The sequence below is a fragment of the Lethenteron reissneri genome, chromosome 10, assembly GCF_015708825.2.
Source record: "Lethenteron reissneri isolate LAM-NWPU_2019-01 chromosome 10, ASM1570882v1, whole genome shotgun sequence".
NCBI classification, from domain to species: domain Eukaryota; kingdom Metazoa; phylum Chordata; class Hyperoartia; order Petromyzontiformes; family Petromyzontidae; genus Lethenteron; species Lethenteron reissneri.
In genome coordinates, this window is record NC_083788.1 from 7,175,848 (window position 1) to 7,188,892 (window position 13,045).

Here is a 13,045-nt window from a genome sequence, read left to right on the forward strand (position 1 = left end):
CGCCCCACACAGCGGCGGCCATTCCCCCCGCAGCGTCACGACGAGCAATGGCGACGCCCCCGCGGCTCCCGCGTGAAGACGGAGCCGGCGTCCTCCGGCCGCTCTCGGCGGGTCGCGGCGGCGGCGGCTTCTTCGCGGCCCTGGACGAGCTCCGTCTCGCGCAGCAGCAGCAGCAGCTCGTCCACGACGTCGTCAACACCTCGTCCTCGACTCCGCAGGCGAAGTTCGTCTCGACCCGACGCCTCGGACGGTCCGTGAGTGGAACGAGGTCGCTCGGACAGGATTCACGTCGCTGTTCAAGGCCCCCCAGACCACATCGCACTACCTACCCCTCTTGCACACAAAGTGTTTAAATAAACAACAACCAGGTTTATAAAATTAGAATGGGTGAAGATAGGATAATGGGAAGCTTAAATGGGTTTCCTCACATTTAGCGACTCGATGTCCCCCTCAAACGTTTTACTTCAACATTCTCACGTTGTTGTAGCGGATTGTGAGAAACTCGACCAAACAACGGAAAGACGAGGACATTGTATGACATTGAGAGATGAGAGGGGGTCATTAGTGCCAGAGGTGGGACAAAGTCATTGTTATGCAAGTCCAAGTCGAGTCTGAAGTCATCAAATTCATGACTCGAGTCTGACTCGAGTCCAAGTCACATGACTCGAGTCCACACCTCTGGTCATTACACACGTTTACGAATGCCTCTTTATATAGCTTGATTTCCAGTTTTTCCCTCAACATTTTGAAACATGCTTTTAGATAATTTGGCGTTAAAGGGAGAGATTGGTACGGTAATGTAAACGAGTTTCATGGAAAATGAGCCCCGTTGCCGCAGCTGCTGTCCTCGTGTGCGACTACGGTGTTCATTATCCATTATACACGTTTACATTGACATGCCAATCTCACTCGTTTACATTGACATGCCAATCTCTCCCTTTGACGCAGCTGTTGTGGGTGCGTGCGGCGATGGGACTCCTTTCCATCTCTGACCCCGCCTACTTACCCTTGGGCAGAGGTCGCAAACGGGTTTTGATTCCTTACCCGTACCCGGCCGCACCAGGGTCGCACACAGGTACCCGTACCCAGCCGGGTACGGGTTACCCATACCCAGCCGAGTACCGGGTACGGGTTACCCGTACCCAATACCCGGCCGCGGGTACGGGTATCGGGTACCCGATTGCGACCTCTGGGATGAAGCCATGTTGCAGGCGCGGGTGGGTTGATTCTACGAACTTGAATTGTGAGAAGAGACAAGACGTTGGGAATGAGTGACAAACTGTTACTCACCAGTGACTCACGGCCTACCCGTACCCGGCCGCACCAGGGTCGCAAACGGGTACCCGGCCAGGTACGGGTAGCCGGGTAGGGTACGGGTATCGGGTACCCGATTGCAACCTCTGCCCTTGGGTGACACCCACCTCAAACCTATATATATATATAACCTCTTGTTTCAGCAGCCCTTTCTTGTTCAGCAGTTCTACTGCTGTATCTTTCCACCTGATGACGATTGCTTGTGGTGCGATCGAAACGTGATTTATTATTTATTTTTCTAACTACGTGACTTTACCGAGAGGACCAAAGAGTATGGATTCCTGCGGTCACGAAAACTTCAAATCAAGATTTAACACACCTGTCAATCCCTTATCAGTGCCTACCTTATTACAGACCTTATTAGTCACCCGTGCCCTTCTAAATATCAACGTTCATCCTACAAAGTCCCATCACTAGGGAGAAACACAAACAAATAGACAAAACAAATAGCCCGTATTGCAACGGCTGTACGCCGCATGGACCTGAAAACTCAAATTCCTTGTACAAGAATACGAGTAAACCGTATGGGTTGACAGGTATATTCTAAGTACTGAAAATCCGACAAATAATTTGTTATTGTGTTGGCAGTGTGGTGCATAACCACAATAAACCCAACATCCGTCAATAACACTGTCCTTAAGAAAAGTATGTATAAAATGAAAACTATCTTTTTTTTTACCAGGTAAAGCCCACTGAGCCATGCCATTGACGTCACATTCAATATAGCTCTTTCACAGGGCTATATAGCTTGGGCAACGTTTCAGGCAATAGCCAGGTGGTGGTGGCTATGCACGCCTCTAATCCAGAACTGGAAGCGAGGTTTGTTAAACTCCCATCCTGTGGGTGTCAAGGTGCCACATACCTTGGCTCATCCGAAGGCAGTACTATAAGTTGACTAATCACCATCGGTTTCCATCTGTACGGGGATAGAGTGTTGCTCCCTTACACGAGTAGGTTTTCTCTGAGTGCTCCGGTTTCCTCCCACTTGTATAATAAACATCTCATCATAAATTGGCTGAAAATATCTTAAAATAAAAACCGACTGCAGGACCCTCATGAAAAAGAGGCCTGGATAAATAAGTCAATTATAATTATTCTTCCCTGAAAATAGGCCAGCGAGGTAGAGTGAATAGTGACTTTACGTTTGGCCTCTCTGTGCTGTGATGAATAGCCACTGCCCATGTTACCTACATTTCTTTTTAAGGCAGTGTTATTGACGAATGTGTTTTGAGAAAACCAAAATTTCACCTCTCAAAAAAGCCTATGTATACTTTTTTTTATCAAATACCCTTCAAATCCCTCTCGTTCATGAAATGCAAATCTCACATTTGGAAAAAAAATCAGTTTCAGTGTTCTCCCCTCATTGTGGTTTTCTGCAAATGATGCAAACAGCAAAATAATATTTTCAGTTTATAAGCTTACCTGGTTATGAATATGAATTCCTGCAGTCACAAAAGTCTTAAGTCAAGATCTTACTTACCTGGTTAATTTCTTTTTGAAATGAAGCACTTTTTACCAATGCCAAATTTATGACATTTGGTATAGTTTCGCACCTTTATATGGTTGAAGATTTATGATTATACGATGTATATTTAAATATATATTTTTCATACTATGATTACACAAGTACTGTAAATATTTTAACTCCATTTTATTTTTTATCATATTTTATCCATATAAAAAAGTTAAACCCATTTTATAAATTTTCTTAAGGTGATCAGCCCAACTGATTCTTAAATGCAGAAAATGTCAATGGAAATGTTAGATATGGAAAAATTCACAGTGTGAATGTAATAATGTGGTTTAATTGCACAAAAAATATAATGTTATAACCATAAAATCCGATGAATATCAAGGATAAGACTGCGACATTTTTCAATGGCAATTTACAATCTGGCTGTGGTGACTGAGCCCACTGACATGAGGTTTTGTCTGCAGGGAGGAGGTGCTGAGGGCTATTGAGGATGTGGCAGGCAAGGTGCTGGCCTCCATCGCTAGGAAGCAAGCACCATCGCTCTCATGTGTCGACCGGCACAGCTGGGCCACCGTGCGGTGAGCTGCACGTCAACGTGCCCTCAAAGGGTGCTTTCTGGCAATCGCAGTGGCCAATAATACCTCCTTTTCCAATGCACAGGAAGTACCGCATTGTTTTTCCTTTACAACAGCCGAGCCGTGCCATTGAACATCGCATGCAATGAACGAGTTCAGATGTACGTAGGAGACGTGGTGACTTGTCTCTTCACAGTGCATTGACATCAAATGCAATGATCATGTCATTTATTCCACCTCAAACCAGACTCGGACATCTTGTGAGACCGGCATAGAGTATTATGGCTTGGCTCTGGCTCGGCATGGCAAATAGCTAGCAGAAACTCAACTATACCGTGAGGACCCGGGGCTAGCTTGGCTCAAATGTGCCAGTGGAAAAGGGGTAAAAGAAACATTGGGATAGAAAATGGCCTGCAAGTTGGCTCAGTCAGCAGTAAAGCACATGGCAGGTTAACTGGTTTGATCGTTATTAATACTCATCAGTGAACTCCAGCCTTGCTACCCTACTACTAATACAGTACTTAATATGCATGTAATGCTTCGATGTATCGATTAAAATTGATTCTTACCCTCAGGATACATGCCGTATGAGAAATTATATGCTGTAACATTTAGTAAGAAACAACACTGCAAATTATATTGTAAAACGAGGTTAATGAGAATCAAATAAAACATGCAGTTCATAAATCTTATCAATTCACTGGAAGGGTGAATAGTTGAATGCCAAATACCTAGAGCTGTTTTACACGGCAACCCACACTTTGAGGAAAATCAACAGGGGTTGTCATATTGATACTCATCAGACTATAGGAATATGTAATTTCCAACACCGGCTCTCGGCTGTGAACTGGAGATGAGCACTGCCTCATGCTGAACAGAAAACCACCAACACAATTGCTAAGGGTCCCATTTGTAAATGGTAAAATTACCCCATGTTAACAATGTGCTTATGTGAAGGAACCACCTCACTCGCCGAGTGTCTTCAGATTCAATAAGGAGGTGGGGCTGCAAATGCTGCCTGAACTGGTGTTAAGGGAGCAGAAGTTCACAATGCAAGGCTCCATGCTGAATTTTTGTGAGTAGTGCACTCAGAAGCACATTTCTCATCCAATCCACCCCTTTTCAGTTTTCTTTTTTTAGCCCATTGAGATTTGTTGTCTCTAGCAAAATAAACTGAAGCCATATAATAATATATTTATATATACACACCATAAAATGTATTTACAATTCAGCTGTTTTTTTTTAAATAAAAATTTGTACTTATGGACCGCACACTATGACCTCTTGTGCATGATGTTAAAGGGTCTTCAATGTCTTTACAGCAAATGGCTTACTTTGAGTATCACCATTTCAAAAACATGTCCTGTAATTTAACTATACGCAAATGTCTTTGCAAAAGTTAATGATATAATGCAGCCCTGGGTCAAAGAGACCCAGCATGACGTCTTTGGTATACTGTACATGTGACAGGCTCTTAGATGACCTAATACAAGACATGTAACTTATTACATGAAGGGATCAATAATTAATATTTCCTGACCAAATATACATGAATGCTTATATGGGTCTTGTTGACCAGCCAACTGAAACAGTGTAGAGTAACATAGTGCATACAGGGTTGCTGTACTGTATTTCCGTTTCACACTCTCATATGATACAATACACTTGGTAGATGTGGCACCATAAGTATCTTACTACTGTTTTGCCATGCCATACGATGCGTGTGTTAGGTATGACTATGAAAGTCCTGCACATGATTTACAATCTCGTGCAGACCAACCAAAACTCAACTAAGAGGTAAGCCAAGCTTCTATGTGTGCGCATTGAAGCATATTTCCATGCATGACGAAAAAGATGACTGTAAATGAACGAGAATGTGTGCAAGTACCTTTGTGTGTATGTTTGTCTGGTTATGATTTTAGAGACATCTATTACCAATACCCCACGGTGTTCAGAAGCCAGACCATAGTTAACAATATTGTGGACAACATCGCCTGTCTGCTGAGGGTCCCTCGGGACTGTCTGCACGTGGTAAGAGGGTCTACAGTAGCAGCACGAGAGGGGAAGGGGTAACATCGGCTAAATACAACCCGAAAAAATAAAGCACTCTTATGTTGCAATTGATACCCTGGACACCATTGCAAATGAGATGTTTCATCTCAAGGGATTATCCAGGTGAAATACATTATCAAATAAAAAATAAAGATACATGACAGGCATCTATGCATCATTTACTCGATTAAAATACATTCTTACACTCGTCGAATTGTGCGTGTTAGAAATGATAACTTACAATGTATGCAAAATATATAAAAATTGTTGTTAATTCTACATTTCGATTAATGGAGTAAAATACCATAAAAACAATACAAATGAGATAGTAAAACTGATATATTCTAAAAATGTAATTAAATCTTGATCCTGAATTGTGACAATTCAGAAAATTGCTGGGGAGAGCTATTATTTACATGTGTTAGCAGTTACCCATCGAAGATGCATGTCGCAGGCTGTTTAAAATGTGTTTGAATCTTCCTTAAAAAGAAAAAAATACTTAATATCAGCCAGGCACACTTTTATGATGTCCAGCGGTTGTACTCGTTACATTTAAAAATATCACTACAGTGATTTCCCGAGAGAGCTAAATTTGATTTCTGAAGCAATTGTTTCTCATGAACAAAGCTTCACACTTATACTGGACCACCTACAACTCACAGCTTAGGTACATATGTGCAAGATGAAAACTATTTGTGTTTTGGGTTGGAACTACCTTTAAGGATAACTTCCATCACTCATCAAGGTCCTAGCTCTATCATTCATCCAATATATATTCTTATCCTAGATTACTTGCAATTTTAGTCTTAATGTTGGAAAATAAATGAAAATTTTTATATTCCAATCAAAAGCCATGTAACCATAAACATTCCACTGTTTATCCGATACAAACATATGTACACGTGGCCCAAATGGGTTCACTGTGATTGTTCAATGTCCAATTGCAGCAGTCCACCTCCAAGGGCTGTGTAGCCGGCAACCTTTGCTACATCGAGGAGGACGGAACAAAGATCTCCTGCACCTGCAGTTCTAATGTACGCACATATGTATGGGAGGCAGAGTAGACTGGAGGTTGTTTTCTCATTGTCTCACTGATAGAGGTTGCAGTGGAAGATGCTGTTGTGTTAAAAAAAAGCACTGCTGCCACCAGAGTTGATTTTGACGAGGTGGCTCAGAGGTCAGAACTCTGAGCTAGCATTACTGAGATCCTGTTTCCAAATCCAGATGGTTGCCTATGAATAAACCAGGTTCTCAGGTATTTAAAGCTGGTCTTAGCCCGGGCACCTCTGCAATGACTGGCTTAATTGCAGCTCTGAAAACAAAATTGGTTTGTTTAACACGTAGGCTTTCGCGACAAATATTATTCATAATCAACGTTTTTGGGTTAGATCGCGTTATTTATGTGTCGTAACCCTCCACCACCTGACACGGCCAATCAGCAAAAAAAGTGTCACGTTGACAAAAGACAAATAGTTCACTGCTTTAGCCCACCGGTGTGTTGAAGCATGAAACCACAACACACCGGCTGTGTCGGGTGGTGGAGGGTTACGACACATTTATAAATAACGCGATCTAATCCAAAAACGTTGATTATGAAAAATTGGTTTGACTGTCAAGCGACAACCATTACTCTTGGTGGAAGAGTGTGTGAGAAAGTGCTGCCCCTATTATTTCCACCAGAAGTTACTTGAACTGGATGTTAGAGGAAGCACTGTCATATCCACTACCATGGGCTGTTGTCTCACACAAAGATTGTACTGCTTTGCGAGAGATCTGATGGGAAATCAATCGTGGGGTTTTGAGCTCACAGGTGAAGGTAGTTTGCATGTGGTTGGGCATACCATAAAATGCATGCATGGGGAAGGGCAATGTTGGAGTTAGGAATAGGGTTTAGGGGATACCGATTGGCAACATAAATATTTTCAAGACCAGCAGTGCCAATGTCGACCACAGATTTTGTTTATTGTGAAGGTGGTCCAGTGTTGAAACGTGTCACTGTGTGCCGTTTACAGGGGATGCTGGTGTCTAATAATGTGCAGGGAATGCACAGTATCCTTTAATGCACAGATTATGTTGGACTTACAAATACACGATTGCCTGTTTCATCATGCTGTGTACGTCTTTGGCCTTTTTAAATAATAGTACAGCACCTTTGTCAATCCACTGCTGAATGAAGGCCTCCCTACACTATGCAAATCATGGATTTAGAAGAGTACAAACATGTCCTCTCATGCCCGCAACTTAGCAGTACTGTACTAACGCACAATAATAACTAACATACACTTCTCCTATGACTTAAGATCCGAACATAAGAATCCAGAATATTTCAGGGGTGCCGACTTAGTTTCTTGACAATGGCATTACACCATATGGCCACAAGGATACATTTCTGGAATATATTCTAATTATATCTTAACACACTACAGAGACGATTAAGACATCCTTCCCACACAAATAGCCTAAGACTCATTAATCTTTATGGGTGCATCCAGCTCAAATATCCATGAAAAAAATAGACATTGGTATTGGAGAGCACTTCACACGCACACACATACACGTGTGCACTTGCATACACACACATGCGTGTGCATGTACACATGCACGTGCATGTACACATGCACACGTAATGTAAGCGCGAACCTGCCTCCTGAGCCTCGTAGACCTGACGACAAAGGCACGATTCGTGCTTGTTGTGGAGAAGGATGCCACCTTCCAGCACCTCCTGGATGATGGCTTCTGCAAGAGATTCCACCCTTGCATCATGGTTACGGTACCAAGTCTTACAATTGTGGCAGCAATAATAAAAGCCAACACACACAAATACGGCACACTCACTGAAAGAAAATAATTATGGAAAATCTAAACATTAACCTTAAGTTATTCTTTGGTTTCGGTAAAGTCACGTATAAAGATAAAATAATAAATTAAATTAAATACTAGCATACGACGTTTCGATTGCAACACAAGCAATCGTCATCAGGTATAAATTAAATAGAAACACAAATCTAGTATACTTGTAATGTAATACAACAGAGAGTCGGATAACATAACAGTCAACACCCTATCTGGTTGATTACGTTCTTCCTGAGAATGCTAAATTTGAGAGAGAGATAAAACAGAACCAGAAACATATAGACAGACATATAAGCAGACATATCGCAGAGATACATAGAGAGCAAACAGGCACAAAGAGAAAATACGCCTCTGTGTCGAGGCCTTAAATAGAGAGAGGGGGGAGGTAGGGGTTAGAGAAATTAGCATGTCCATGAGTGGAAATAGAGATTGAAAACCTTTATTACGTAAAATGAAATCACTTCCCTGCTCCGGTCAATGGCATGATGACTGTTGCTGCAGCCAGTGTAAATCCATGTGCTCTCTACGGAAACCAGGGAAAAGGCGTCCCGGACCTGAACACGCGACTCCTAGTACGAAAGCTATGGGACACGTTCCACATCCCCACCCTGGCCTTGGTGGACGCAGATCCTCACGGTAAAAGGATGTGCTGAATTGCCCACGACATCTTGGTTCTTTCGGTAAAGTCACGTAGAATGTAAATAATAAAATAATAAAACATAAAATAATTCTCACGACGTTTCGGCCACAACGCAAGCAGCCGTCCTCAGGTGAAGAACAGGTCTGTCGAGAAGACAAGAGTCTGACAGTAAGACACAACGCAAGCAGCCGTCCTCAGGTGAAGAACAGGTCTGTCGAGAAGACAGAGTCTAGACAGTCAGACTCTGTCAGACTCTGTCTTCTCGACAGACCTGTTCTTCACCTGAGGACGGCTGCTTGCGTTGTGGCCGAAACGTCTTGAGAATTATTGTATATTTATTATTTCCATTCTACGTGACTTTACCGAAAGAACCAAGAAGATGAATCCCTGCAGTCACGAAAGCTTTAATTAGAATTGCCCACGACATCTTGTTCAGCTGATCTGGTTGGTATATACGGGTGTCCCATCATCCACGCTCTACAAATCGGGGTTAGGGGATGAAAAACACTGGAAAACATCAGTGCACACTTGAAGGTGTTTGAATGTTCCTGCTCTCCAACTGAAACAAAATGTCAAGTTTCTTGAAGAATGAGTGCTAGGCAGTGTTGTTTAATTCAAGGGTATTAGTATAAATGACACATTATGGTGGGAGTCAATTCATCCTTAACACAACAATTGCTGTTGAGTTGAATTTGACACTAAGTGTTGCTCATTTTACTGACTGTATATAGATGGAATGACGAACCAGACCAATGCATACTCCCATCAGCATTAGAAAAGTATCTTCATTAAGTACATTTCTTGTATCATAACTAGGTTGTAAAAGTACAAACATGAACAAGAACATGATTTTTCAAGTCAAAGTTTATTTTCTTTCTACACAGTATAACATTTATGCTGCAGTCTGAGCTAAGTATGAACATTTTAACGAAGTTTTGTTTTTCAGGATTTGAAATTATGACAATCTACAAGTATGGGTCCCTGGTAAGTGGATAAAAAAAACACATATAACGTAATTAACACGACCGCTAGACTTTCCAACCTCCGAGTATTTATTCGAAGGCTGGGAAAACTAGACATTAGATACAGGTCAAAATGAAGACTAAGAATATACTTTTTTTTTTAATCAAACATCACCATTTCGGAAGTTAAGAAAAACTACTAAACTTGTACGTTTCATATTCAGCTTAACCGAAATACACTTTTTCAAGAAAATGCTATAATCTTTTGCTACACTTCACTCAGTGTGACCTGCAGGCACACCAAGACATACTCAGCTTTTATTAAGATTGGGTGGAACACGCTGCAATGAAATATAGTGACTAACTCACACGTGCTAAGTTCACGTCATGGTGCAATTATTTAAATAAATTGTATTAAGCGTTCACTCTTCGTATGTACGAACGTCTTCTTGGTTCTTTCGGTAAAGTCACGTAGAATGGAAATAATAAAAATAAAACATAATAAAATAATGCTCACGACGTTTCGGCCACAACGCAAGCAGCCGTCCTCAGGTGAAGAACAGGTCTGTCGAGAAGACAGAGTCAGACTCAGAAGACAGTCAGACTCAGAGTCTGTCTTCTCGACAGACCTGTTCTTCACCTGAGGACGCCTGCTTGCGTTGTGGCCGAAACGTTGTGAGAATTATTTTATTAAGTTTTATTTTTATTATTTTATTATTTCCATTCTACGTGACTTTACCGAAAGAACCAAGAAGATAAATCCCTGCAGTCACGAAAGCTTTAAATCAAAATGTATGAACGTCTTTCGCACTGTACGTAGCCAACCATGCTAATCAGAGGGGCGGACACTGGTGCCCCCTTAAATCTGGTTCCAAACCTGAGCAATTAGTTACACTACTTGGTTGCACGTAACTGAATTGCTTATATGTGGACATTGCAAAAACAAGTTGCGAGCAGTTACACAATCTGTTACTTTTAGCAGAGGTAGACTAGAATTTCAAGCAATCTGGTCAGAAATGTGTAGCAAAGTATTTAATGTGCACATTTGCAAACTATAATTGGTTATAAATAATCCTGATATGGGTGGGGGGTGGAGCTAACCATAAAAGGGTAAACGCCAACTCTTAAACACCAACCTTTTTATGCACTTTAGCCACTCAGATGTGGACAAAGCAGTTGGAAAATATTAAGTTGTGAAATTTCTGCTGCAATCTTGCACAAATGATCACTCAGGCATTGACTCAGCTTAAAGCTGCTTCTGGCTAACCCATACTTGTCCTGTTGTCCTTACAGTCCATGTCCTTCGATGCTGCCAACCTAACTGTGCCAACCATTTGCTGGCTGGGTGTGCTACCCTCTGAAATAGAGAGGTGGGTCCCACTACTTGGCTTAATTTCACGTCTTGGGATTGTATCTATTACTGGGTGGAGGTAGATTATCAACCATCAACCCCCTTTTCAAACTGTCCCAATGTACTGGCCAAATCTGTCACCAAGTCACCTGGCCACTAAAAAATTACTGTGTTTTTTTTATCCAAGAAAGTATCACCGAGTCTTAAATACTACTTTTCAGAAGGATCCTGTTTCAGGATGTTTGGATCCAAACTTCATACTGGTAGGAACCTCCTGGTTACACCAGCCCACAGGGGATTATTGTGCCTGTCCGTCCGTCGTGCAGGGAGGGGTTGGGTGGGGAGGGGCTGGGTGGGGAGGGGCTGGGTGGGGGGTGGCAGGGGTGGGGCTGGGTGGGGAGAGGCTGGTCACCCCATGGTGCCCTTATAAAACTCAACGTTTAACCTACTCACGCCGGCTTGTGCCCGCCCTCACAGTCGGCCATTTTTGCGGAATACACCACGCCACCGTTGACCCTGGCCATTGACCGAGCAACCCAACGTTCCTACCAGCTCCCTCCGCAAAAATGTGTTAATTTAGTATGGTAAGAAACCAGGGTACCAGGAGAAAACCCACGCATACTCAGATAATCTCACTCAAACACCACACAGATAGGTCCGCAACCTGTTTTCTGGACTGTATCCTACTGCCATGTCCTCATTTCCCTGCAGCTAGATGTCTCATGCGCACGATTTGTGCATGACATATACCAAGTATCTTAAGTATAGACTGCATTATAACCAACTACACGCAGCAACTACGCATATTCAGGTAAAATGCACTCCTAAGTGTTGGGTATTGGTGAGCACCTGTGTGTGTGTGTATACGTTAAGTGAGTGGTAAAGTGTAGTAGTTGGCACACTGCACGACGAACACAGAAATTTGAGTTGGAGTGACGCTAATGGCCAGCAATCGGTAACGAATATCTAAACCAGTCCTGGACCTCACCTAGGTTGACACAGCCTTAAGTGCCGAGTCCAGTGTGTAAACATCAGCACTGGGGAGATAAAGGTGGACAGGTGTGGTGTAGACCACACCATCTTATTATGCACCATGCTCCCCTTGATAGGTGCTCACTAACCGCATTTTCCCCTACAGCATGTGAAATGCCAGACGGGGGATATTTCTCTTTATTCCCTGCTCCACAGGTGGAACATTCCCACAACTGTGCTGCTGCCACTCTCTGACAGAGACCAGAGGAAGCTGCGGGAGCTGTTAGGCAGGTCCCTTCATGGAGCTGCACCCCGAGTGGCGGAATGAGGTTAGAAGCTGACCTCAGCGTCCCTCACAAACTGAAACTCGTGCCATGGCTACGAGCTTGCGTGATGAGCAAGCGTGTGTGCACAGGATTCCTTCACTGGTGGATTTTCAAACTGGCTAGGGTTTTTCTAAAACTTTTAACCAGTTGCATAAGACACCTTACATTTTCCATTAAGCAAAACAAATATTGGACTGCGTTCGCAGTGGTACACATGAACGATTTGTCATCAACACTGCCTTATAAAAGGAAATATACATAGCAGGTAAAATATATATATACAGGTCATTGGTGTCTGGGTTGGGTGCTCCTCACAAGATATCAGGTTGACTTCGCCTAAAGTGACATTCAGACCAGCGAGGCTTTCCCCGAAGTTGGCTCAGCCTGAACATGAGTACAACATATGACCCTTCAATACATTAAATGTGAAGTAATAACCACAAGAGAACTTCTACTAAGTCAACTTAGCCTGAAATTACCATTTGCAAACACCTCCCATAGGTTGACTCTGCTGGATATCAGACCT

General features: G+C 42.7%; 1 protein-coding gene across 1 annotated transcript in view; it reads left to right on the forward strand.

Annotated features, from left to right (window-relative positions):
* Positions 1-13,045, forward strand: part of SPO11 (SPO11 initiator of meiotic double strand breaks) — a 14,938-nt gene continuing 1,893 nt past the window's right edge. The window contains 13 exon segments of the mRNA XM_061549368.1: positions 1-250; positions 3,253-3,366; positions 4,350-4,438; positions 5,094-5,160; positions 5,286-5,394; positions 6,363-6,449; positions 7,428-7,464; positions 8,076-8,185; positions 8,805-8,904; positions 9,855-9,892; positions 11,164-11,240; positions 12,410-12,485; positions 12,487-12,522. Coding sequence (XP_061405352.1) covers positions 48-250; positions 3,253-3,366; positions 4,350-4,438; positions 5,094-5,160; positions 5,286-5,394; positions 6,363-6,449; positions 7,428-7,464; positions 8,076-8,185; positions 8,805-8,904; positions 9,855-9,892; positions 11,164-11,240; positions 12,410-12,485; positions 12,487-12,522 — 1,143 coding nt within the window. The 5' untranslated portion in view covers positions 1-47.